Source organism: Struthio camelus, chromosome 19 (assembly GCF_040807025.1).
Source record: "Struthio camelus isolate bStrCam1 chromosome 19, bStrCam1.hap1, whole genome shotgun sequence".
Taxonomy (NCBI): domain Eukaryota; kingdom Metazoa; phylum Chordata; class Aves; order Struthioniformes; family Struthionidae; genus Struthio; species Struthio camelus.
This window is the reverse complement of record NC_090960.1, coordinates 8,277,578-8,302,885: the sequence shown is the minus strand read 5'-3', so window position 1 is coordinate 8,302,885 and position 25,308 is coordinate 8,277,578. Positions and strand designations below refer to the sequence as shown.

Below are 25,308 nucleotides of genomic sequence, written 5' to 3'. Positions count from 1 at the left end.
TTTGGTATGTCTGTCCTATTAAGGTTTTCATCTGCTGAAGGCATGAATCACTATAAAAGCATTGATGAAGCTTTGTGCAAATGAGGCTGGCATTTTTGGTAGTTGTGTAAAGGCTGGGTTTGATTGTGGATAAGTTTATTGGTTGAGTCTTTCTAATAAAATGATAATACAATATTAAGGATATTGACAAACTTGTATTTCTCATGGTCAAAGAGTTAAGAAAAACTGGAGGTGAAATGAACAGCTTGTATCTGAAACCAGATTTAAAGAAGTAGCTGAGCATAACCTGTTGATTCAATTTGTTTTTGCTGGCTTTTAGAATTTTTTTTTTTAGAAACATTTCTCAAAACATTTCTCTGTGGAGCAGAGTTGTGGTTAAATACATTTGCACAAAGGTTATTTAGCTGCAAAATCCATGGAAGTCCAATTTTTTGATTCAACGTTTGCCTTGTTGACTGTCTTTCAAAACTTAAGTTTGCTTCCTCCCTCCAAGTTCAAACTTCTAGGGGTGGTACTTAATGTCTCTGATTAACAAAGGACTTTTACTACATCTGTCATTTCAAGTCTTGCTCTCTTAGCAGAACCTTACCAGGTAGAAATTGCTGACGTTGCCGAGTGAAATCTCTTGTATGTGTCTCATAACATTCTCCATTGACGGCTTGAAGTGCCTATAAGAAAGGACTGTTTGAACTGTCTTTGAACTTCAGGTTATTAGTGTAACACTAGTATAATCCGGGGGGGGGGGAGGGGGCGGGCAGGGAAGTAGTGTGACTGATGGCCTGTTGGAGCTCCACCCCTCTGTGAAAACATGGGCACAAGAAAATTGCAATGTGCCATCTCAGTCCTTTAAAAGTAAGTCCCCTAAAAATCTTTTTCCATTACAGTGCTTCTTTATTATCTTCTCTTGCTCTTGCATTCAGTGTAACGTTGGCAGAAAAATCACTGATGCTAATGTAATGTTGTACAGTAAAGCCGCATCTCATTTCTTCATGTTTGGCTCTGTTTTATGAGATTGGAGACGTTCTGTGAAATGTTTTAAGTGGGTATAATGTTCTAGAGCTGATTGTGCAAACTCTCTTCGGTTTGCTTAGTTTGATGCATACACTTATGCTCTCACAAAGGTTTGCAAAATCTCTTCTGTGTGCTTTGCATTATGCAAATGTGACGGGAATGAGTCAGATGATATTCAGCGTTCTGCTGAGAAGCCATTTGTAAGTGTCTTGCTCATGTGTGAATGTGTGTGTGTGCGCATGCGTGCGCGTTTCCCACTAGAGAGGAAGTCTGAGCAGCTTTGCAGTGACTGGATAGCAAGAAAAGTTCCCGTCTCTTCAAAATCCTCGTTCCCTGAAGATCAGCCAGACCAAATACCTGTACGTTTCCTCTTCAACTTGAGATGTTGCTAGACATAAGTCAACAAAAAGAGATCAATCTATATGAAGTAAAAATGTGCTACGTTAAGGTTCTTACTCTGCCGTTGACAAATCTCTTCTCTGATGAATACGGTTGAGGTTCCTTACTGGTAAATTAACATTTTAGGTAGCTTAAATAGTGGTTTTTATACTTTGGAAGATTAAGCTCTTATGCCATTTAAGGCCAGAATGTTGTTAGTTGGATGCACTGAAATTATCTTGATTTGTGCAAGGAAAAATAAGTGTCGTTAATTTCTCTTTATTTTGTTCAACATTGATTTATAATTGAATTTGTAATCCAGTTAGGAAGGTGATTGGTTTTCAGCAAGGGTTTGTTTACGTGCAGCTGGGTTAAGATCCTGATAGGGGACAAAAAGCCATTCCTGTCGGGATGCTGAAGCTGTACTGTTGTCAGTTTTGCAGTTCTTTTTGTGTGGACAGGCTCCTCTGACCAGCCCTGTGGAACTGGTTTGATTAGGCTTTCCTTTTTCAAATTTTATTCAGTGGAACACCCCAAAATGAAATAGGTGATAAGGGCCATTTGTAGATCTGCATGTCTTCCCCACAAAGGAGAGGTAAGTTTAAAGGCTTAAAATGCACAGGTTGGTGAGGCAGCAAGTTATGCAGATGTACAAGCAGGGTTGAGGCAACAGAAAGAACTTCATGTGGATGCTAATCAAATTAATTGTGGCTATGTCTATGTAATACATTACCAAATCATGAGGACTATGAGAGTGTGAACAGGTTTCTTGTGCGCTGAATTAAGGCATACTGTAAAATTACTTGTTAAGAGCAGATGCATGCAAACTGCTAATATGTTCTAAGAGTTATAAGAGCTATTAGTTTGAACTGACAGGTAAACAAACCTACTGTGTAAGAGATTGCAACTTGTGGTGCTTTTTTTTAGCTTTTCTCAGGCCTTTGCATAACTAGCTTACAATACTGCTAAACTTCACATAGAACCTCAAAGGTCTCATGTTGCAGGCTTTGATTTAGAGAGCCTGGGGGCTTTTGCTGACCTACAGGGTAGGGCTTTCTTCCTAGAAGAAGTTAAGACCTGTTAGCTGCTTTAAAAGTGTTTTTTCCAGTTATAGCCCCCAGTCTCTTTGTTTTTAATTTCTTGGATGATTTCTTTCTTACTTCTCTTTCCCTTAGCAGTGTTATTTAATTTCAAGGCATTTTGCTGGCCCTATTTAGTGCTAAAATGTACCCTACTTTCTTTATTTCTCTAAGTTTCTCTTCTGCCAGTTCTTGGCCAGGTTCCACTGAGGTAGCTACATAGTGGCCACCATAATGACTCTTGGCTACTGCGTATATCTGAGGCTATTTCATGCCCACCCCCCCCCCCAAAAAAAAAAAAAAGTATCCTGCAGAATAAAAGAGTTAAGGGGTCATTCCATGCATCTCTTTAATATGCTTAAACCGAGATTAAAACTGTCCTAGTTGCTTCTGTGACTGCTTTGTGTCATACTGGTCACAGATGCAAATTGCTATTTTAACAGTGTTTATCAACCTTACAGTAAAAATCAATAAGCAGAATCTAGTCGCGTGCAGTTTGAGATGTTGGTCTATTTTTCAAATGATTGGCTCTTTATTAGCTGTGTTTCCAGTTAAAGCACCTGGGAATGGTATTGGTTAGAGACTCAGGAAATTAGTCTCTGACTTAGTCTTTAATAATCTGCAACATATTAAAATTACATTGGTGATATATTTTTCTTACTGTTTATGTAGTGTGGATTTGGAGATGCCTAGTTCTACTTGACAATATATTCCATTAAAATTGGTTAAATAGGTACAAATCTAGCAAAATATTGACTTGGGCTATGGTGAACCTTTAAAAGCTGCCTATTCTAGGAAATTGGCCTTCTGTTATCTCTGATTTCATGCTTTTTCCATCTGTCTCAAAATGAAGAGATTAGGGCTGATCCTAGCTATGCGTGTGAGGCAGATTATGGTAATCTTATTATTCTGATCTCATTACACTTAGTCTTTAGATTTGAAGATTTCCTGGTTTTAACCCTTTCTTCTACAGTTATGAAAATCTTGTGAAATAGTAGTCAAGGCATGTTCTATTAACTTTGGATTAAATGTTCCTATCATCCTGAAATAATCAAGCTCTGAAAGACTTTCCTAGTTAGATTAATATGTTTTAGATTTTTTTTGTCTAGACAGGCTATCGTAAACAAGAAAATTAACTCATTTGAATTGGAAAGAATGAAATCCCCTGTATGTGTGACAGCAAATGAGTAATGGTTATTAAGGATTCCCTTTTCAGTTTAGCACTTTTAACCATTTGGGAACAAATAATAGAAGAGCCTTCTGGAAACCTTTAGTTCACGATAGATCGGAAATTTTTTTATGGGCTATTCTGAATAGAAACAGAATTTTCCAGATTTTGATATCTGTGTGTGTGAAATGTTTGTCCCAACCTGAATTAAATAGCTCCTGATCTCACTTCAGTGTTGGAGGCACGGACAGGTCAATTACACAAAAGTTAATACATGTTGCTGGAAAACGTGTAGCCCTGTGTTCTACGTGGAGGAGGGACAACTGAATCCTGTAAAGCATAGAATTCCCTAGCTTTTCATAATCTGCAGCACAATTTCACTATTGTTACTGGAGGTCAACTTTAATTGGTTGCAAAGGGTTAACTGTCTGGTCTGTGACAGAGAAAGGGACTCTTCTGCATGGGAGTAGTATGGTTTATTGAGGACACTAATGCGAACGTTGTCAGGTGGACTTGGAAGATTACAAGAGGATTTTGTCTTAAACCTGTGAAGGAAGCTCTGTCATTTCTGGATGGTTTCAGGCACTAGTTATGAAATAAGTGGTACTGCTTCCTCAGGCCTGTAGGACAGCAAGGAAGGCAAAATGACAATGAGCTGCTGGTGTAATAGTCAGAGTTAAAAAGCAAGCGTGGTTCTTTGGCTTGAAAAGATTTGTATTTTAATGTAACTCCTGCTAGAATAGATTTATAGGATATTTGAGATTATATTGTGCTACGCTGATGGACTTTCAGGTTAGATAGGACAGGGAACTCTGACTGTTCTACTAGGTTTCTTTTGAGCATCAAGCGTATTCCTCAGTTATCTTGAAGTGGCGTTTGCAGAAGAAAGAAGGTTGGAAAGGAGGGGGGAAAGATGTGGTAATGCACTGAACAACTAGGAGAGAAGGAGTTAAGTTCTTCTTCCTTCCCTCTTCGTTCTATCTTTTTTTATAGATCAAGCCCAAACTGCACCTTTTTGTAGAATAGTATACTGTTGCACATGATTTTGCTTAGTAGAGTCAAGCATGCAATCCTTGCAGTCACTTAAGTTGCTCTCACTGCCCCAGCTGCCTAGAATACATTGGCTATGGGACACTTGAGACTTCTCCGTTGTTTTGCAGTACGGGGACCACTTCAGCTTTTCCTCTAGCTGCTAGTTCGTGTTCTGTTGTACAAGACTTGCATTTGAACTCCATTCAGACTAAGCTAGCTGAGGGAAAAATACAACCTTTGCAAATCATGGATGTTTTTTCCTTCACCCTGTTCAGTCCTCCTCTTCACTGATTTCTCAAACACTTGAGCCGGCCCAGGCTGGGGATGGATGGTGCAGAGGTGAGAATGAATGGCTGGAGGGAAGGTATGTGGGGAAAGCTTAACTCAACTGTCACAAAAACCTTCGTTTCTGGAATCACTGCCTCAGGGACATGTCTTTGTTTTACAAAGAATTTGGCAACACTGGCTTAGGATCTTCTGCTTTGTGTGTCACACTTACTTGTGCTGGTGGAGATGCTTGTAGACTCGCACTGTGAACCAGGTCAGGGAAGAGAGCCAGCTGTGGAGAGGAGGTTTTTGCCAAGATCTGTTTGTATTTTTCAAAGGTTGATTCCTTAATTTGGTCCGAAAGTAGCTGTGCTGGCTGCACTGCAGGGAGATGAGCTTTGACACAAGGATGGATAGGAGTACCTTAAGTTAACATTACTGCTGAACTCTCTCTGCTATCAAAGTGCACTCTGATCCCTACCCTTGGGCTAGATATTTGGCTGAGTCTCATGATGGTAGAGCGATGTTCTCTTGGTGATTATAGAGCAACCCTTTATTTTTGTAGCTTTAACTTTTTTTTCTTTTTTTTTTTTTTTTTTGCTGTTCTCAATAACTCCTTAAAATTTTGCCCTCTTACCAAAAATGCTGCTTCTATTGTACATTCGCACTGGGTGGTGATGGTTGTTTTGCTTTGAGTGCTGAGTTGCTGGCAATGTTTTAATATATTTTTAGATAACAGTGAAGTATTTGTTTTTCAAGTGAGAGGTAGGAAATTGCAAAGAATAAAGAATCGCATGAGCTGGCTTAGTGATAGCATGCCTGTTCCATTTGGGGTAATGAAGGAGGAAGGGGGAATAGATGGTGATGTAAGGGCTGTTGCTGGGACACTCCTCCAGGAATAACTTCTGTGAGGAACTGTAAAGGGTGGAAGGAAAAATAAAAATGTTGACGATTCGTTGACTTTACTCCTGCTTGTAAAGTCAAATCCTGCCTGTTGTAGAAGGAGGATAATTCAAATGAGCACCACGAGCCTGTACTGTAGCAAATGCAAAACTGTGGGTTTTTTGTTTTTTTCTCCTAAATTTCATACTTGTCAAAGCAGGGGATAGACTGCAGTTGGTTTGAATAAAAGGTTGTTTCTGTAAACAAGGACTATAAGATTCCTGCACAGACTTCTAACAAATAAGAGTTCTGGAAGCTTTGTATCGCTGAGGCAAGTATTTTATTTGTGGTACCTGTTTGACTTAAGGCAACTGCAACAAGGCTTGCATCTGAAAGAGTCACGTGGCCTTTAGCTTGGAAATCTATTTTTCATAACACAGTAGAAAAGCAGAGGGGCTTTCTGCAGTATTTCAAATCTATTTTCTGGTCCAGTTATCACTTGCTAGTCTTTCCAGTGTGTGAATTCAACTTAATAAAGATCTGTACCTTCTGTCCCATAAGTGTTTATATCATGCTCTTCTCTCGTCAGTCTGCCTGATAAAACTTACAGCCGAAGTCAAATTATGCTTTCGCAAAGGTGCAGATGCAATCGCTATTGCACTTCCTAACAGCAGTAGGAAATATAGCTTCTTTGTTTGGACTGACGATCGTTTGTGGAGGGATTCTTGGATCTCATCTACGAGCATTGGTGTTGCTCTGCAGCAAGTGCTCGTAAAACCCTGTGCAGACTTTTTGAAAGTAATTTTCAGTTCTCATCCCAGAATGACATTTCAGCACCACTGACCTCACTTACTGTAGGACAGAGACTGAAATGCAGGGGTGTGGAGGGAAAAGGGTGCTAGATACATTCTGAATTTGGGAAAATACAGTTCTGATGGTGACAACACTATTCTTAGACCACTAAGGCTCTAAATCCTTTTTGGTGCTAACAGGAAATGGCAGACTTTGGTTTCAAGGGCCAAGATGATCACCCTTTGCAGCTGGGATCTGAACTGCATAGTGATGACATTTGGGGCAGCTGTCTCAAGGTAGCAGAACATGGGCTTTTCCTTCTTCTGTACTTTCAGATGCAAATTGCACAGTGTATGCTCTAGGGACTGACAGAGAAGTACATGTGTGTGTCTTAAATGTGCAAGAAATTAATAAATGTTAATTGTTCAATTGCTGCAGAAAGAAGGATATTGCAGTTAGCAGTAGCATGAAACTCTCTTTAATAGACTTGAGTTTTGTGCACTGGTATTAATAGCACCTAATTTTTAAACATCTATTTGCAAAATGCTGGGCTTTTCCGTATGTGCAGGTGTGCAGTGTGTAGCTGGATGGAAGGGATGACGTTTTTCTTATGCATGTTAGTGACGTAACCTTAAAAAAATTCAGCTTGTCAGAAGGACTGACAGCTGTCATTGTTGAAATTATGGGGCAGAAAAAAGCTTGGTCAGCCCATTGCTATTTTTTGTAAGTGTCCCTGACCTTGACAGCTGTTTCATGCATGAGGCCTGTGTTTTTGCTGTCTGTGCTGCGTAGACCTTCAGATGTCTCTTGCCAGGCTTAGTATGAGGCTTAATTTAACCTGGCTCGCTCGCCTGAAAGTAACTTTTCTTCCTGTTTTATGCATTAAAGGTCACAGCTTCAATAGGTATACAGCTAGAAAAAGCTACTTTAACGCTTACCCGAATAAGCCTATCATCAGAGGAAACAAATACCACCGTAAGCCTCTGTGGGTCCCTCACTCCTGCTTCCCCTTTTCCCTTCCTCCCAATAACATTCAGTCAGTTGAGCCTGGGCTTTTGCTGCCTTTTTGCAGGACCACCCAGGTTCTCCATTCTTGAACATTAAAAGCTTTTGCTCTCCTCTTGCCGTAGTCAAGTGGAACGATAAAGTCTTGCACGTGTAAGTTTGGGGTGTGTTTTTGTGTAATTTTTTTTTAACTGCAGAACAGCCTTTTCCACCTTCTGAAAGTGGAATGAAGGGTGTTTCCTTCATGGCAGTGCCTGCTCAAGCAGTCCTGCCGTATTCCTTTCCCTCCCTTCTCCTCAGACGCTGTTTCAGTTCTGAAGTTGTACCCTGCGCTTGCTGGTATCTGCATAGCCAACCAGTGAACTGAGGCAGGTGACTAGTCCAGCTGAAAAATACCCCACCTCCCTAAACTGTTTTTTAGTCAGATCAGTTCCCCAATCTGCTCAACTACACAAACGCCTGTCGCCACTGCACGGGGTGCGTGTGGGAGGAGTAGCCACAAGGCAGTGACTGCATAAACCGACTCAAACGCTGCTGCCGCCAAACATCTCGCCGCTGCAAACTGATAGCGTAGTCTCCGAGTTTGTAGATAGCTGGAAATTCACGCTCGGAAGTGTGAATTAGCTAGTAAGACTGTTATTTCTAGGTCAAGATCTCTATGTATACGGTATCAGCATTAACAATGTAATTGCTGACCATTTTGTGAGATATGCCTGCAAACATCCTCATTTCTGGATGCAGGTTTAAGTAAATTATCTGGGTTTTGGCTTACAGCTCTGCCTGTGTTCAGTCCAATACCTGTTCCTCCTTTCAAGGTGCAACTTGAAAACTGTGTTTTTCAGGACCAGCAATCAGACTTGAAATGTGCAAAACTTAATAATAACTGAAGTGTTGCATATATTTTTCAAGTATTTTTTTTTGTATGGAACATCAGATGTCATTGGCCTAGGAGACTTTGTTCTATAGACAATTAAATGTCAAATATTTTACTTATTCCTGATACCTTTCTGGCAAAGGTATAAATCAAGGCAGACTCTTTCATATTCTGTAAACTTTATAGTGCTATAAAATATTAAGTAATTTATATTAAATGCCAGAATCTATGCTAACAGTATCTTACAGCTTGCAAACTTTGAAATTATATGAAGCAGAGTTAAGGTTTTTGTTGCTCTGTTAACTGGCCCACACTGTAAAAAGTTTTGCATGTGAGTACATACTCTATAATAAAATAGTTTAAGTAAAACGATGCATTTAAGGAAAAAATAGAAAGCTTGTCTTGTAAATATGTGCCATACTAACAATATAGAACACATATTAACGTTGCTCTGGAAGCCTTTTTTCTGTTGTGTTGCTGATAGTCTAGGTAATGGGAATCTGTTTCTTGCTGTGATCTTTGGAAGCATATTAGACCTTTGTGTCCCCATGTGGTGGGGATTGCTTTTTGCCTGGCCAGCCAGTGCAGCTGCAGGTCAACTAAATTTACTTCCTTTAAAAACAAAAAACGAAAGTCTGTATTCTGATTGCCTTTGAATTTGTCTTTAAGGCCTTTCAAGGGTTATATCTTTTCTTTTCTGGTGTGCTTTAAAATGTGGCAGATAGTGTTTTCAGTCGGGCTTCCTACTGAAACGTGGTGGGCTTCTGTGGTGATTTTGGGCAACCTTTTATTTTTTTCTTTCTGGATTGCTTTGTAGCAGTCAGCCAGCGTTGGTATCTGTCTTGTTTCCCACCAAATAGTCCAGTTGTCAGTATAAGGCATATATTTTTTTCTTTTTTTCCAAGTTTTCGATAATGTCTTAGACATGTTAGTTATTTACAGTTCCAAGCCCTGGTGCATTCTGGTACCGAGCCTATTAGTACATTGACCTTGGCAGCCTGTTTTATAAGCAGCTTGGGAGACCTTATTTAGCAGAAAGCTGCTATAAGAAGGAATGCGCAGGTATCTAGAAAACTATATTCAGGCTTTGTTACTAGTGGTTCACTGTCACGCCTGAAGGCTGTGAGTGGCTTTCCCCGAGATTATGCTGGGTATGATAATATTTATTTTAGTAACGAATCGGATGATGAAACGGAGCATGCTTGTAGTATTTGTGGGTGGCGATTAGTTGAGGTGGGCTTATGCGTGTTGAAGACAGTTCAAAATGATCTTGATAGTCTGAAGAAATACATTATAAAAACAGGAAGATGTGCAATAAGGATGAACATACTGTCACATGCGTGGGCAAAAGTAATCAGCTGCAGCAGCACAGGATGGGAAACTAGCTAGGTATCGGTTCCTCTGAAAATACCCCAAGTGTTACAACGGAAGATTGATTGAAAATGAGGTGGTGTCGTGCTCTTAATGCAGGCCAACTCCTGATGAGGTGTATAGACAGGACTCTAAAACCTACACAACCCACAACTTCTTCCACTCGGTGCTTGTAAGGCCTCGGCAGAGGAGCACAATCGTCCAGTTTTGGAGTTCACAGGAGAGCTGTAAAAACGCCCTCTAGTCACAAATCCTAAATTTCGGATGAAAGGTTGATTGAATTAAGGTGGTTCAACTGAGTTGTCGTCTTCCCTCCTCCCCAGTTTTTCTGAAGCTGGCAGATTTGTCCTATGTGGTGTGGTATTTTTGCAGGCTGTTAAGCAGGCTGAGAAATATCCAGCTTCAGAGGCTGCAGTCGGTTTCTTTATGATGGTTTATGTCCCATAGCTGTTCATATTCCTTCACACACTTTTAGACTTTAACTTGCTATTGCCTGAGTATGACATGGCAACTCTATTGTCTACAAACATTGGAGTTGCCTTTGCTGTGGAGAGCCTCTTGTATGGAGCAATTGCTTCATGCCGTTCAACAAATAACTCTTCCCATCTGGTTAAGAGTAATTAATAGATTCCTTGAGAGTTCGTGTATTAGAAAGCGGTTTAATTAAGAGCAGTAGTCCAGGAGTGGAGTGTTTGACTTGCTGGTTTCTTGGACAGTTAAGTATAGCAGAGGTAACGGGTCCTTTCAGGAAAAGGAGCTATATTGCAACTTTGTACCCACAAAATTGTAGGAATGCATTTGGAATAGAAAGTCTGTCTCAATCTCTGCATTTCTTCATATCTTGCATTTTGGCTAGAGGAGTTTTGGGGATTTTAATCTGTAAAGGTTTGGGGTACCAAGCATGAGACGATTAAGGACTGCGTTTAACTGTTGCAATATCCTGTTCTTCAATGAAATGCAGGCCTTTTTTGTCCTCTAGTGTATGCTTTAGTCATGTGACGGCTGCAGTGTGTGTTAAAGGCAACACGTAAGACAACTAGCAAGGAATTTTGTGTCCTGGTCGTAACTCTGCTGTATAATCACAAGAGAAATGTTCCCTGTCTCTGTGTGGGAGACAGGTATATCTACTTCCTTCGAGGTGCCAAGAAATAAGTTCTCTGGCAGTGTTTTTTTTGTAAGAGATATTAGGACAAAATAGGACACTTATAGTTCCTCCTTTCTTTGTATATGATATGCAAGTAAAATTCTTTGTTATGCAAAGCAACTTAAGAATGGATTCAGTGAGCTTTGAATCTAGGCTGATTTATGGACTGACGTGCGTGTGTACTTCCCCAGGGTATTTTTCATTTTTGTTCTATCTGACCTGCTTCATTTGTACCGTAAAGCTCTAAAAGGACAAGCACATGTGGAATGGCAAGCACATATTATGATCACTTGTTCTTTCTTACCTTTTTCAGTTGTTCCGTTTTGATATACACCATCAAGTCATAATTTACAACAGAGCCAGCGTGATTACTGAATAGAAATTGCGTAAGTGAGAAATGTATGACTTTTGATATGACTGCAAACTAACACAAGGCTGTTGCTGGTATTTCTGCCATGTTTCTCCATTGAACTTGAAAGCAACTCTGAAACACTCTCACTGGAATGCTTGATAGCTTTTTTTATTATTATTTTCTGGCAGAGTGACTTTCAGCCTTCATCCCTCAGAGGCTGTGCCAAGAGCTCTTACAAAAGCCTTATGATTTCATGAAAGACCATTCTGAAACGTTGTAGTTGGTTGTACTTGTCTAAATATCGTAGAGCATATGATAACAAATGTGTTTTACGCTTGGTATACATGCTGCTAAACTCGAAGGGGTAGCTAGAAACAGCTTGTCTTTTAAGAGGGCAGGAAATTTATAGCATTTACGTAAGCGGCAGGTACCCAGGAGACTTTATTCTTGACTACTAGGCAAAACTAGTTCTCCCAATGTTTTTTTCCCCCTCAAAATTGAGGGTTTATTTAGATGGGTAAGACAATTTATATTCTGTTCTCTCTGTACAGGTGGTCATACATGCGTTAGGGTTATTTGGGGGTTGTTTTGGTTTTTGAGCCTTTCCCAAATAGAGCAGGATCTTATTCAGACTTCAAGGCTGTTCTCTTTCTTCAGTAAAGAGGAGAGAATGACATAGAGCGCTCTCACTCCAGAGCTTGACCTGTTCTTCAGTTTCTGTGCTTCACTGACCAACCTCTTTTGGGACCCTGCTTAAACCTAAGTTAAACAGTACTGTTCTGTTTACTGTTTAAATAAAACTCAGTATAAGGAAAGGCTCTGCATTTGCAGGCAAATGACCATCTGACTAGGACCTGAGTAAACTTATCCACGCTGCATAACAGAAAACTGGCCAAATGCTGTGTTCTTCAGTGCTTCCAAATTAAATGTGGATTGAGTTTGAGATTAAGGAAGGATGTTTTGTCTTCTGTTTCCGTGATAACATCCTGAGCACTACAGCTAGTTATAAAAGGCGGCTGGTCCTGGTCTTTAGTCGCTGTAAACTAACCCTTGGTCTGTTAGGGAAAAACAACACTCCCCTTCCTCTTTTTAAGAAACTGTTCTTGCAAATCCCCAAGCATTCTGTCCTCTACATATACGAGCCAAGCTGTGGAGCTTAGGCTGTGATAACAATCTCTTTTTTTTCCTCTCTCCTCTCCTCCGCTTCATTTTGATCACGCACTGAAATGAAACAGTGCTTTCACTGCAATCTCCTCTAGGTGTTGAATAGTCTCGTTCTTATGTTATGAAGTTCATAGGAATTATAGTATTCATGTAAGCCTCATAAAGCTACTGAATGTAACATGAAGCTCGCTTCTGAGAGTCCCTGTTATTAGTGAAATGTTTGGGGGCCCTTTAAATGAGGGAAGTCTAATGAGCTCTCTAGCTAGGTCTAGCTCTGTAAAGCTATTTCTATTTAGTTTGTAAGATCACCAGTCCTTGTTTTACTGCAGGTTACTGTTCCTTCTAGAATGGAGAGTTTGTATTAACCTTCTTCAAAATGTGCCATTTATGGTATCTGTAGTTTAACCTTTATAGAAACGTGGTAGTAGTGGGAGGGCTGATGTGAAGAGGCTTCTGTAATCAGAGCCTGGCATCTCTCTATCCTCCATGAGCAATGTAGACAAAACTGGTGAATGTATTGTCATTTTAACTCTATACGTCTGTGCTAGTGGAAACTGTCTACACAGAAGGAAACCTCAATGAGGATGAGATCTATGGCAAAGTTGCTTGAGCTGACTCTTTCCAGGATCTCCATTAGATATTTTGAAGGTCACTACAAAATACTTTTAAATGTTGTAATACTTTTAAATACTTTAAAATGTTTTTTCTCCCATCTTTTTATGCTGTGTAATCCTAAAATGATGAGCCCTAGAGAAAGAGAGTTGTTCAGATTATTCTTTTTTTACTTCTCTCCTTCTTTCTCTCTGTCTCCTGTTATCTTAAAAACAAAACCAAAAAAACCTTAGTAATTGATCGAGGGATAGAAGGCTTTTGCTAGAGGGGAAGAAGTAGTACAAGACTTGCAAGGCCTGAGAGGCAGGGTAAGTTAAGTCTGTGCTGAGTTCTGTCCTTGTGGTTAGACTTGCTTGTACCTCAGCTAACTTAAAGTTGCCTCAAGTATTCCTGTGTTATATACAAAAAATCAAGGTGGTTTTGAATTGAAAGCTTGAATGCTAATCTCTAGCTACATTCTTTGTCTTTGGACTTTGCTTTGTTGCAACGTTCTTTGCTGTATTTGCCAGCCTGTGTTCCTATGGATTTCTTGACCATTAAAGTTCTTGCTCTCTAGTTAGAGTTTTGCATGGTGAAATGTTGCATGGAATTTTCAGTACAGCTTGTCTTTACCTCACATAGTTAAAAATAGCATCCTTTCCCGTAATATTATGCGGCTGCTTCTCCCTTCAGTCCTTTCTGAAAGTTAGAGGAATACTGGGTTTATCTATAAACATCTATATGGAACAAGACCTTAGTGATGAGTGGACTTGTGCAATGGATTTAGAGGAGAATAGTATTTACAGTTTGGAAGGAGAATCATAGGTCCTAGAATGGCTGCATCCTGTGACTTCCACTGTCATTTTTGGTTTGTTGGCTTTCAGCTTTGTTTTATGTTTTACTTTGGACTAGTTGATCGGATTCTTTCAAGGCAAATGTAAATAATGTAGTTTCTTTAAGAAGAGAATATGTCTAAAGACAGCACTATGTAACCCAGACTATAGTATTGTGTTTTGTTTTGCACGCTTTGGAGCTTGCTTGCCTTGAGTCTTGCTTTTGGCAGCTTGGCTTGCTGTAGTAAACAGTGTCAATGTGAAAAGTCAGTGTATGTGCCATGTTGAAGTAACAGTCATCGCTTCAGATAAGGCTTCTGAGAAAAATCACCACTTGAAGAGTGGGGAAGAAGAGCCTTGTACATTGGGCTGTGCTGAACTCGCTCTGTTGAACTCAGGTGCAGCTTCTGTTGAAGCAATGGGTGCCTGCTTGTAACATGGCTAGTTTGCACCTCTCGGAGCGGAAAGAGGAGCCGTTTTTCTCTGAAAGGAAAAGTTGTGTTAAAACCCTTCTGCGGAGTGGTGAGAGATATGGCAGTCCTGAAGCTTCCCAGTGCTGCTAGTTGCTGTTAAAACTCAATCAACAGTCTTCCCTGACCACCGCTTCACTCTGGGACAAATAATTTCTGGGTTAAAAATTCAGTTGCAATGTTACTGGATTTGAATCGCTTGCTCGTTTTTTATTATTATTATTTTCATTTCGGTGCTCATTTGAGTGTCCTGGGCTTTCCTTCTATTTCTGAGACTTTGGGAGGATTTTTAATATACTGCATTGTTTTCATTGCAGCAGTGTCAACACAGCCTTGTTGAGGAGGAAAACCACACCGGCAGCTAGCAGGTTGTACTTGAGCAGTTGTTGCCTTCTGTTATAGTTAGCACGGCAAGGATCCTGAAACCTTACAGTTCAGAGGACAGAGGGGGCTCGGCCAGAGCTCAGAGCCCTCTCTGAACAAGTTTCTTGGGTTTTATCTCTCCAGAACTCAGGCGTTCTGATAAATTTGACTAAATTTGCAAGTGTTTAAGTACACTTGGGGCTTTATGTTTAGTTTCTGCGTTTGCATATGGGAGTCAGCCTGAGTTGCAATGACAGATCTGCTTGTTTCAATCCAGTTTCATGTCCGCGTGTTCCTGAAGACTGTTTGGTTTTGAGGACTGTTGAGACTTATTGTGCAACAATTCATCAAGGTCGAAAAGCTGCGTTTCGAAGTATTTGCCAGGTATAGGATTGAAAATGGCTTGGAAGGCTTTCTGTGGGCTGCTGCAGCTCAGACTTCACGCCTGCCTTGTTGTGCAGCTCTTCCGCAGGCCCTTTTCCCCATTTCCATGGGAACAGATGGGCTTTTGTTGATAAGAGATCTATTATCAACCTCCGAAACTGACAGGCAGCAGTTGAGCCACTATTACTGTAAAACAGGGCCGACTCCAGACTGAGGACATCACATGGCAGTATGTGTTCGAATGTAATGGCTAAAAATATCCTTCCTCCTTCCTCCTCACAGGCACAGATGCCCCAGTGTGAAAGGAAGAGTTACTCACTTGTAGATTGGATTAGATCTACGGCAGACATGAGGATTTGGCTGCAAAAGAATGTTTCGTGTTTTGACCGATACAAAAAGCAGCAGTTCTTAATGTTTGTTAAGATAAATAAGAGTTTGTGCTTTCAGATTTTTGCAAACTCCGAAGGCTGTCTCGATTTGGAGCAAGGAATCTAACAGTCTCATTTTGAGGCTTAATTTATCTGTGTTTGTTTGTACTTAGGGAAATCTTCTAAACAGAATCTAGTGATATATGCAGTATTTAGGCTAAATTTTATAGTTTTGGTAAGTCTGAAAACATCTTTTGATAGTTCAAAAGATTCTTTATTTTTCTTAGAGGCATGGCACTTTTAAAAATATCCAGATGAGAATTATAAAATTAAAATTATCATCTAGAGAGCTCTAGGAGGCCACTTGCAGTTATGGGATAGACAGATTTACTAGATGCTTAAGTGTTTTGTAGCAGAATGGTTTAATGACACAAAGTCAGGTCTTTCTTTTTAGGGGGCTTGATGTCAAAAAAAAAAAAAAAAGTGCTGTTGGATGTAAACATCTAAGCTGGCTGCAGAGGTGTGGACGTTTCTTTAGTGTGTTCTTGCTTTCCTTTAGTTGTATTTCAGTAATGGATGTTAGTGGCATAACTTTTATGAAAGCTGAAATTGTCCGTGATTATTCTGCAGTTGTCATAGTAATAGCTACATAGCATCATAGCAGCGACCAAAATTCCTGGGTTACATACAGGACTGCGAAGTTGTCCTGACTTTCAGGTACTTCAGTAGAAGTCATTTTTGCCCAACTAAGCACTGGGACCTGCTCGGAGAGTGCCTATTTAAGACACTGTCAGAACAAATGATTTTGTAGATGTCTGTGTTGTGGAGGTGGCTCCTCTTCAGATGAGACTGGAACGCGTAGCTTTCTAAAGACAGTTGTATTTGTCTCTGAAAGGATGCGCGTCGAAAGGCCTCGAAAGGGGGAAACAGTCGTGCTTGCAGGGTGACTGTGTGCATATAAGCTCTCCAGTATGTAGTATAGGACATGGATAGTCTGGCTGTCTGCCAGGCTGTGAATGGAGCTGTGACAGCTAGTTAAAATGATCCTAGAAAGGACAACCAGCTATGAAGATATGTCAATCCAAGTGTGAAGCGGGGGGGGGGGGAAAAAAAGAGTCCTTGGAGCAAACAAAGGCACTGAAGGTAGAGCGTTAGAGAGGATTCATTATCACAGCTGGAGTCCCCTGAACAGGTTGTGTGCGTGTGTGTAGGTGGTTCACCTCACTGTGCCTTTTATCCAGCTTCTTTTTTCTATCACAAAGCTTAATGCATGCCTCAGCAATGCTCCCTCACTGGCATTTGGCTTCAAGCCAAGCATTAATGAGGACCCCAAGTCCTGTGTGATTTGGCTCCTCCAGATCTATTAGCATATCTTCAGAGCAAGATAAAACTCATTAAAATAATTTACATTTGGGTATTACAACTTCTGATAATTTTTTAATATCTACTGCCAAAAGCACAAATATACGATAATATTCTTTCATGTGCTGCGGTCTTTTTTTTGCCTTTTTGGAAAAGGAGGGACTGTCACATCCGTTAACTGCACTCTCTAAAGGTAATGAAATGGACTTGTAGTACATAAGCCAATTCTTATGTGGTAATAAGCACTCCTTTATCAAAGGTGGCACAGATGAAACCTTTCATAAGCTTTTTAGGAGTAACATCAAAATATGCTATGTTGGTTATCTGTTATGGTGTGTAAATGACTTTGTTGATGACTGCTAGGATATATAACAAACAACCGAGCTTCCTGATCATAAGAGCTATAAGCCAAAATCTTTCTATGACGACAAGCTAGGGCTTCAAGCCCTGCCCTTTGTCTCCTTTGTCCTTATGCCATTCGCTTTTTTCCCCCTACCTGTTTTTAACCTCCATCTTCCCTAGTCAGGATCCCAGAGCTGCCGCTAGTGTCGTCTACCTGTATGTCGTATTCTGAAATCGAATCAGTTCTGCGCAGAATGCTCTCTTGCAGTCACTGCAGCGGTTATGAGATGTGCACGTTCTCCTTGCTTAAAGGCAATTTAGCAGACATCAGCTGATCTGCGTCAACTGCTCATGTGCAAGCTTTTACCTCAGAGCTTGTAGCAGAGCCACACTTGAGCTGCTCATGACCTGGGAGCAGATTGTCCTCTCTGAACAGCTGCACTCTAGCGCACACTAAAACAGTGCTTGTAAATAAACAAATGGAAACCTGACGCAGTAACGGCACGAAAAGATAGTTTGAATATATTTATCCATATAAAAACCGCTTAAGATATTTTAAGTATTAAAGTCTCTTCTTAACTAAAAATATCCTGAAATGGGTCATAAAGGTCCATATCTTTGCTCCCCTGAAGTTCTGTCCATGCAGCCCTGGCCCCCTGCTACCTTGCTCAGCCGGAGTACTAGCACCCGGGGCGATACGCACGGTACCATCAGCCTATTCAGCTGGGAGCTAGGGAAGAGTCGGGTAACTGTTATCCACTACAATTCACTGTGGCTTATTCAGATTTTGTTCTCTTCTTTTGCTTTACCAGATTCCATCCCAGTAGGTGATTAGGTTTCTTTCTCTTTCAGATCTAGCAGTCAGCCGGGGACAGATTAGAGTGTTAACGTGTCACAGCCTTGTTGGAGGCAACAAAAATTGATCTTTTAGAGTCTAATTTTCTGAAGCGTTTCCATCAGCTCCAGTTGTTCTTTCTGCTTTTCATTTTTAATTTCATCTCCTAACTCTTCCAAAAGAGAAGCATGGTGAGACAGCAAAAAAAAAAAATTGGCCAGAAACGGACATAATTGCTCCTAAAGATTATTTTTAAGTTAGTCTTCACTGTAACTGTATTCATATTTAGTATGTGATTTCTGGATCTGCTCTGTGATATCCTGTACGCATATCTTCTTTCTCCTCTCTGTATTTCCTCATCTTCCCCACTTAGATATCCCTAATCATGTGACACTTTTGTGACTTGAGGTTATATCTTTTTTTTTTATTTTTAATCAGATCTAGCTTTTTGTTGCAAAGGAAAAAATAACTTCAGAAAACTGAGAGGGAAGAAAGTGCTGGAAAAAAAGTATTGCTTTAGTGCTTTATGGTCAAAATTAAAACAAAAAAAGTGGGGAGGAGGGGCAGGATCTATGTTATGTTGACTTCCAAAACCAAATAAAATCAATCTGGGGAGAGGTGGTTCAAGCTATAGCATGACTTCCTTTGTGGAACATGATACTGCTTTGCTCAAGAAGCTACTTTCAGAGAGAGCACCTGGCTTCTCTGTTGCGCTGTGCCAGTTGACAGAAATTCAATGAAAAACAAAGCACCACAATTTTGAGAGCAAATATACTTTAAAGTATTGATTTATATGCTTTTTAATGCTACCTACTAACATATCTCCTGTCTTGTAACTCCTAATCTTACATTAATTTTTAGAATGAAGTTATAGTAAAAAATGTATCCCTTTTAATAAAAAAAAAAAAAAAAAAGCAGGGGGGAAAACTTGTTCATCTACATTTGTTGTTTGTGTTTGACTTGCCTGTTGAGCGTTTTTTTATGTTAATAAAGCAAGTCACCATTTATGTTTTCTAATTTAAACTGATTTTAACCTATATCAGCAAAAAAAGCTGAAGCTGGCAGTTTTATCTGCAGTTGGGCCCGTGCCAGTTCTGTCATGAGTTTGTTTGTAAAGTCTCTATGATATAGACGTTGCCTAGAATCTTTAAAATATCTAGAGTGCAACCAGTGCAAATGTAGAAAAGCTGGATGAAATCCTGTTTATGTTGAATGCATCAGCAGGTTTGTCAGCAGAATTCAGAATGGATGATCATTAGAGATGATAAAGAAACAGAATTTCTTGGCTTTCAGATTTTGGAACAAGCATGTAGTGATGACAGCCAGCTAATCTCTGGCACAGAAGTCAATCTAGTTAGGTTGTTAAACAGAAAGGTACCTGTAAATGCATAGTGACTTCCAGTGACTGTCTTACTAAAGCATGTGGTTTGGGTACTAAAATTCTTTGGCTGTTTTAAATTATTGGTCCAACCCTTTGCTCACCACAGTTCTGAAAGTTTAAGGGATACGGTGGAGCAGAATGACTGGCACAATTTTTTTTTCCAGGTTCATCTTGCAAATGCAATCTTTGAAACAAGAATGGGAAGAATAAGCCAATATCCTAATCCATTTTGCTGTATATTGAAATATGGTAAGCTTGTTTTTTCGTTTGTTTCCTTCAGGTTTTGAATGAAGAATGCGATCAGAATTGGTACAAGGCAGAACTCAATGGAAAAGATGGTTTCATTCCCAAGAACTACATAGAAATGAAACCACATCCGTAAGTAGAGCTTTAATGATAGGCTCCCTTGCTCTTACTGTGCCCTTCCCCTCAAACGGGAGGGAGGTCTGCTGCTGAGCACTTTGCAAAGTGTACCTTACCAGATCTATCAAGATGTGTGGATAGATGAAGGATGTTCGTTGGGTTGCATCTCTGCCTGCAGCTTGCATTGTTCACCATAACTCATGCCACAGCTTGCTATAGCGGGATATTTTGGAAGCCTTTCTGGTGCTGACTGTGGTGTTTTGATGTAGGGTTAGAAAGACTGATGTTGGGGGAAGGCAGAAGGAGAGACTAAACTGGCAGAAAACTGTTCAGTGGACAATTGTTACCTCTACTAGCACCCCAGAAAAAAACAGTGGCTGAGTTTCCTGTTTTCTGCTTACTGTGGGATCAGATCTAGAGCTAGTAAGAAGGAAGGGACAAGACTTGCCTGATTAGAAAGGGGATCCGGAGTATCCTGCTTGTAGCAGCCAGCTGTTGGATCTGCTCGCTTGTTACTTATTGCTCTCTTGTTAATGGTGTTTATACTCCTTAGAATTCGGTGTCTCAGTCTAATCTTTGCAATAGAAGCTCCAGAACAAGTATTGTGATTCAGGGAAATTTTCCAGAAATTAACAAAGTTTCAAACTGGACAAGCAAAAAAAATGTGAGTTTTTATATAGGTTTTTTTTTAACCAAGCTTTGTTTTAAAAAGAGCTTAAAAGTTTTTTGTTTTAAAAATTTTTATTTATAGACTTCTCTTAGGGGAATATTAAATATTCATGGTTAGCCATTTCACAATTTGGTAAGTCCAGGTATTGATGCTGTGTTCTGTTGATGATTCCCTCTTATACTTAGTGTTGCAGATAAGAGCCAAAATGTGTTGGCGTTCATAGTTTACCAGAAGAATGTTTAGCAATATTTGGAGCTGAGTTCTTAGTATGTCTCTATCACGTTCTGTGGTTCTATACTTAGGATAATTTAGGTTGGATGGGACCTCTAAAGTCATCTAAATCAATGCTGTGTTCTCAAAGCAGGCCAACTTCAAAGAGTGTGTACTGCTATGCAGATGTGGTTGCGTTGGTTTGCAGCCTATTTGACTGTTTCTTCTTAAATGTAAAGAAGCAAGCGTATGAAAATAGTAGAGTTTCATGATTCTGAATAATTTGTCCCCATCAGTTCAGGTTATTTCTGCTGTCTTCTACTGAACTTTGATTTTGCCAAAATTTGCATTCCTTCAAAATCTGAATAAGGAAAATAGCAAGTTCTGAGTTGCAGAGTCAGAGGAGAGAAAGTTTTGGAAAGAGCAGCAAAACCGGTCATCAGGGCTTTTAAAAGGAGCTGTAGCGTTTCAGTTGCCCACAAAAGCTGAAGGTGGATTTGTTGATTGTTGGCTGTATTTATATCACGAAGACATTGCAGTTAAATACAACCAAGCATTATTTTTCTGAGGGCTCTTTTGAAATGGCAGAGTGAAGGTTCTGAGGGACTGTGCCCCGAGAAGGTGAAAAGATCTACTGCTTTAGTGCTGCTGAATGGGAAGCGAAGCAAGGATGCGCAAGAAACTTCTGAAATTGTTTAAATAAGGCCTTGCCTGCTGTAGTAACAAGGCTAGTTTTCCCTGATCCTGCTAGTCCACTGGGGATCCCAAATGCACACGGTGATTTCCATCTCTCGTTAATTTAAATCCTCGTACATCTTGTAATAAGTTTCACAGGCATTTGAATTATACTGTAATGATGATACTCTGTTCATTCTGTAATCATTCTGGTTTTAGAGAGAGAGCTGTCAGTTTTTTTACTTATTGATACCAAAGAGGGAATGAACAATGTCTGAGCCTGAGAGCAGGGGAGTTTGCTAATGGTTTTTAAGCATGGTTAATTTGACCTTTTTTAGAGATGTTTAAACTGCTGATGGCAGCTAGATGGCGAGAGTTAACTCCATGTGTCAGCATTGCTGGGAGTCTTAACTTGTGCATTAACAACCCTGGGAAATTATGCAGAAGTTTTTATAGCATAATGTTTGGTTAGCTGTAATGCAGAGCTCTCTAAGTAGTCCAGCAGGTCATACAGAAAGCAAACTGCAGGCAGCTGACCAGGTGCGAGAAAGGGAACGTTCTTTTTCTCAGACTAGTATCCAACTGTGTTGTGGGAAGGTGGCACAAGAGCTTTTCAAGAGGACATGGAGAGAAAGAAACTGAAGAGTGGCTTTATGTGGTAGCCCTGTCCTGGGATCTGAGATCCTGAAATCCTCCTAGCCTTAAACGTCGTCGTCTTCCTGCTTGAATGTTGCAAATATGCCAGTTTGCTTTGCAACTATTAGCAAATTAAGCAAAAGGAAAATGTGGAGCCCTTTAGTCACCAGCTGAGTCGCCTGGGCTCCAAAGGGTTAATCTGGGTTGCACATCAATTAACAAAACAAAAATGTAAGTGGATATAGTCATGATACTCGGTGAAGAGCTGCAGGAAACTCTGGGCAGGGAGGCTTCCTGCGAAGGCACAACTGTGCCGTTCAGTGGCAGGACTACCTTTTTCTTTTCAAGGAGAGAGGGGAAGAATTTGCTGTTTATGAAGCGGGCTGGGTCAGATTCGTGATATGTTCATCTCAACTGTTTATATTCCTATTACACTGTTCTTGCAGACATTGCTGAAGTGCCACTTTGCAATATTGCAACTTATGTGGAGGAAATATAGCCAAGCTACATGGCTGCAGTAAGTGAAGCCAAAAGAATTTCCAAACTGCTGATTGAAAGGAGTCTGAACGCAATGTGAACTCTTGTGTTGTACCAATCAGTGCATCTCCCTCTAGCTGTGCAGCATCAGCAGTAATATCTGGGTTTGTTTTTGCAGTGCTGGCTGGCTGATCTTCCCTTACGTTACAAAGCTTGTTGGAGACAAATGTTATCGAGCCCAGCCATTCAGAAGGGAAGCTATGGGAATGTTATGGTCACTTTCTTTGGCTTAACTGTCTTGGACGTGCTGGGATTGTGACAATTGTTTTTCAGTCATTTGTAGGAAGCAGATTTGTATGCGCAGAACGTTTCCAATGCTTTACATGTATGTTCTTAAGTAGACAGTATTCCCTCAAAGTAACTTTGTTTCTTTGTGATCCATGAAAGCCCTAGAAGTACTGGGTTTTCTCTTTCTTTTTTATAGTTAAAAATCAAGCTCCTTTTACTCTGTGGATGGTTAACGTGGTAGTGAAGTCATAAAAACTACAAGAGAGCTCAAGAATCGTGGAAAATTTCTAATCTCTGCCTCCTGTTTAAACTAAAATGCCTTGGAAACAGCTTGCAGAAAACTTTGAGAATTTGACATTGTTTCTTTGCTTCCATTGTCACTTCCATTAATTGAATTGTACACTTCTGCTCTTTAATGATTCAGTAAAATTGAGGGGAAAAATAGGGTGAAATAAGAAATAAATAAATAAGAACCATGGCAAGATATGTAAAATCATAGTATAAAGCTTACATTAGATAATATTTGGCAGAGGTAAAATTTGAGACTTGCTTATCTTTCTCACATCTGTGCCAAAAGCTCAGGAAAAAATACTGCCTTTGCATTCTGAAGGCATTGCACATAATGGTTTCTCTCAGTTGATTTTGGAGGAAGTAGCATGCACTGAGAGACAGGCAGGCACTCCCTCGGCTGGCTCTGCCACCACCTCAACTACTGAGAAGCAATGCAGGTGCAAAACCAGCGGGGAGGTACTACTACATGCCATCAAGTTCTTTATCACTGGAAATAGGATGCATGTAGGAGAAAGCTTGTCCTTTCCATTCCAGGGGATGAAAAGAACAAAAACAAGACTTAGTTAAGTTACATATGTCTAGCTGATTAGGGAAACTGAGTTTATAAACAAGGTGCATCACCTTCACTGTAAACATTTTTTTTTTTTTTAAAGGGAACTGCATAGCTAAATGGAGTGAATATTCCTTATACAAGGAATATGTCCTAGGGCTGTTTTTGTCAGATATGTTGCATATAGTAGAAATATCACTGTGGACGCATGATCCTTAAAGATGTAGGGACATTGTTTCCTATAGCCAGCCTTCTATAGTGAAAAGATACTGAAGGCAGCCAGTGAGAGGAGCAAGAGCTGCTGGTAACTGGGAAATCTGCTAATAGAGTAATCAGGTCCTCCTTTACCTATAGATATCACCTCTTAGAGCAGGAGATCTGGTGGCTTCACACGTTCATGAAATATTCAAGCTCCCTTAAGGAAGCTTCCGTTTCAGGGAGGGTTCTGCAACTTCTGTCTTGCTGCACCAAAACCCTCACTGTGGAAAGTAAACTTTGAGTGGAGCTCTTGTTATTAAATGCTTCCCTCTAAGGTAGATCACCTGCATGGTTATAGGTTGTGATAAGCGCTTCTCTCCTTTGATCTGTTACTCAAGAACTGAAGCCATGCTTTTGGGTTGTGCAGATGCTTTCCCCATGCCATGTGGCCTACCGCTCAACCTTTGTTTGCCTTTAATCTTGGATTAGTCTGGAAATAAAAATGTAAATGTGGATAAGAATCCTGTGACCAGTGGCTGCTGGTCAGCCCTGATGATCTGGTTGCCTGAGCAAACTCCCAGTGTTTCCCTTGAGTTTTGTCCGGGGGGCCACAGAGGTGGTCAGCCTGTGGCTTTGGGTTCTGCACAGCTGTCACAAAGTTCAGATGTGGCTTCTGTGCTGCAGCTATTTCATGTGACTGCTTATGTGAAAGCATATTAGATCATCCAAATCCCTGACTGTAGGAGAAAGGAAGCAAACAGGCTACTGAAACAGATGTTATCAGCATAATTTCTAGGACCTAACTGCATGCCCACTTCAGCCCTCCACTGTAATGAAGCAGAGACACCTTGGGGGAGCTTTTCTCACTTTCTGCCTGCCTATGGCTCCACTCCTGGCGCCCGCCTTAGCTTTCTGACATGTGATATCTGTCTTTGACCACAGTGCTCTGGTATGCCAGTCACTAGGGTCAGAACGGTTGAACTGTGTGCTGCAGGAACAACCAACTGCTGAATGGAGCTAGTCATTCTGCCTGCTGAACTATATCCTACCGCCTGATCTAAAAGAGTCTGTGAATTGTCTTTTGGCGCAAATGTACTTTCCATTTGTGCAGGATGGTAGATCCATAGGCAGGGTCTTGTTTCTACAGCTGTAATGTTTCTGAAGAGAAACCTGTGAGCAAACTCCCCGTGTTTCTCTTGAGTGTTACAAATGTTACTTTTTCTTTAAGGTTTCTATCTGTTAAAGTAGTGATGTTTCTGTGCTTAATGCTGTATAACCTGTATTCTACGTTGTCTGCCCTGCAAATCACGACTAAGGCATTGGTGGCTTCTCCTTAGGAGGCATAAATAATAAAGGAGTCTGTGTAATTACTCCCCCCGATTATCTTTGGGTGCTAACAGTGAAATAAATGCTGCTGTATCATAGAGAAGTTCCATAGTGACTGGCCATCAGCGCACGGACTCCTTTGTCTTTCTCTGGATTGACGGCATCATGCAGTCTGT

At 40.4% G+C, this 25,308-nt stretch overlaps 1 protein-coding gene across 3 annotated transcripts in view; it reads left to right on the top strand.

The window, feature by feature from the left end:
• Window positions 1-25,308, top strand: part of GRB2 (growth factor receptor bound protein 2) — a 67,391-nt gene that overhangs the window by 34,947 nt on the left and 7,136 nt on the right. For all 3 annotated transcript variants that reach the window (XM_068914094.1, XM_068914093.1, XM_068914092.1), the window contains one exon: window positions 19,729-19,826. In XM_068914094.1, coding sequence (XP_068770195.1) covers window positions 19,729-19,826 — 98 coding nt within the window. The remainder of the gene's footprint in view (window positions 1-19,728; window positions 19,827-25,308) is intronic.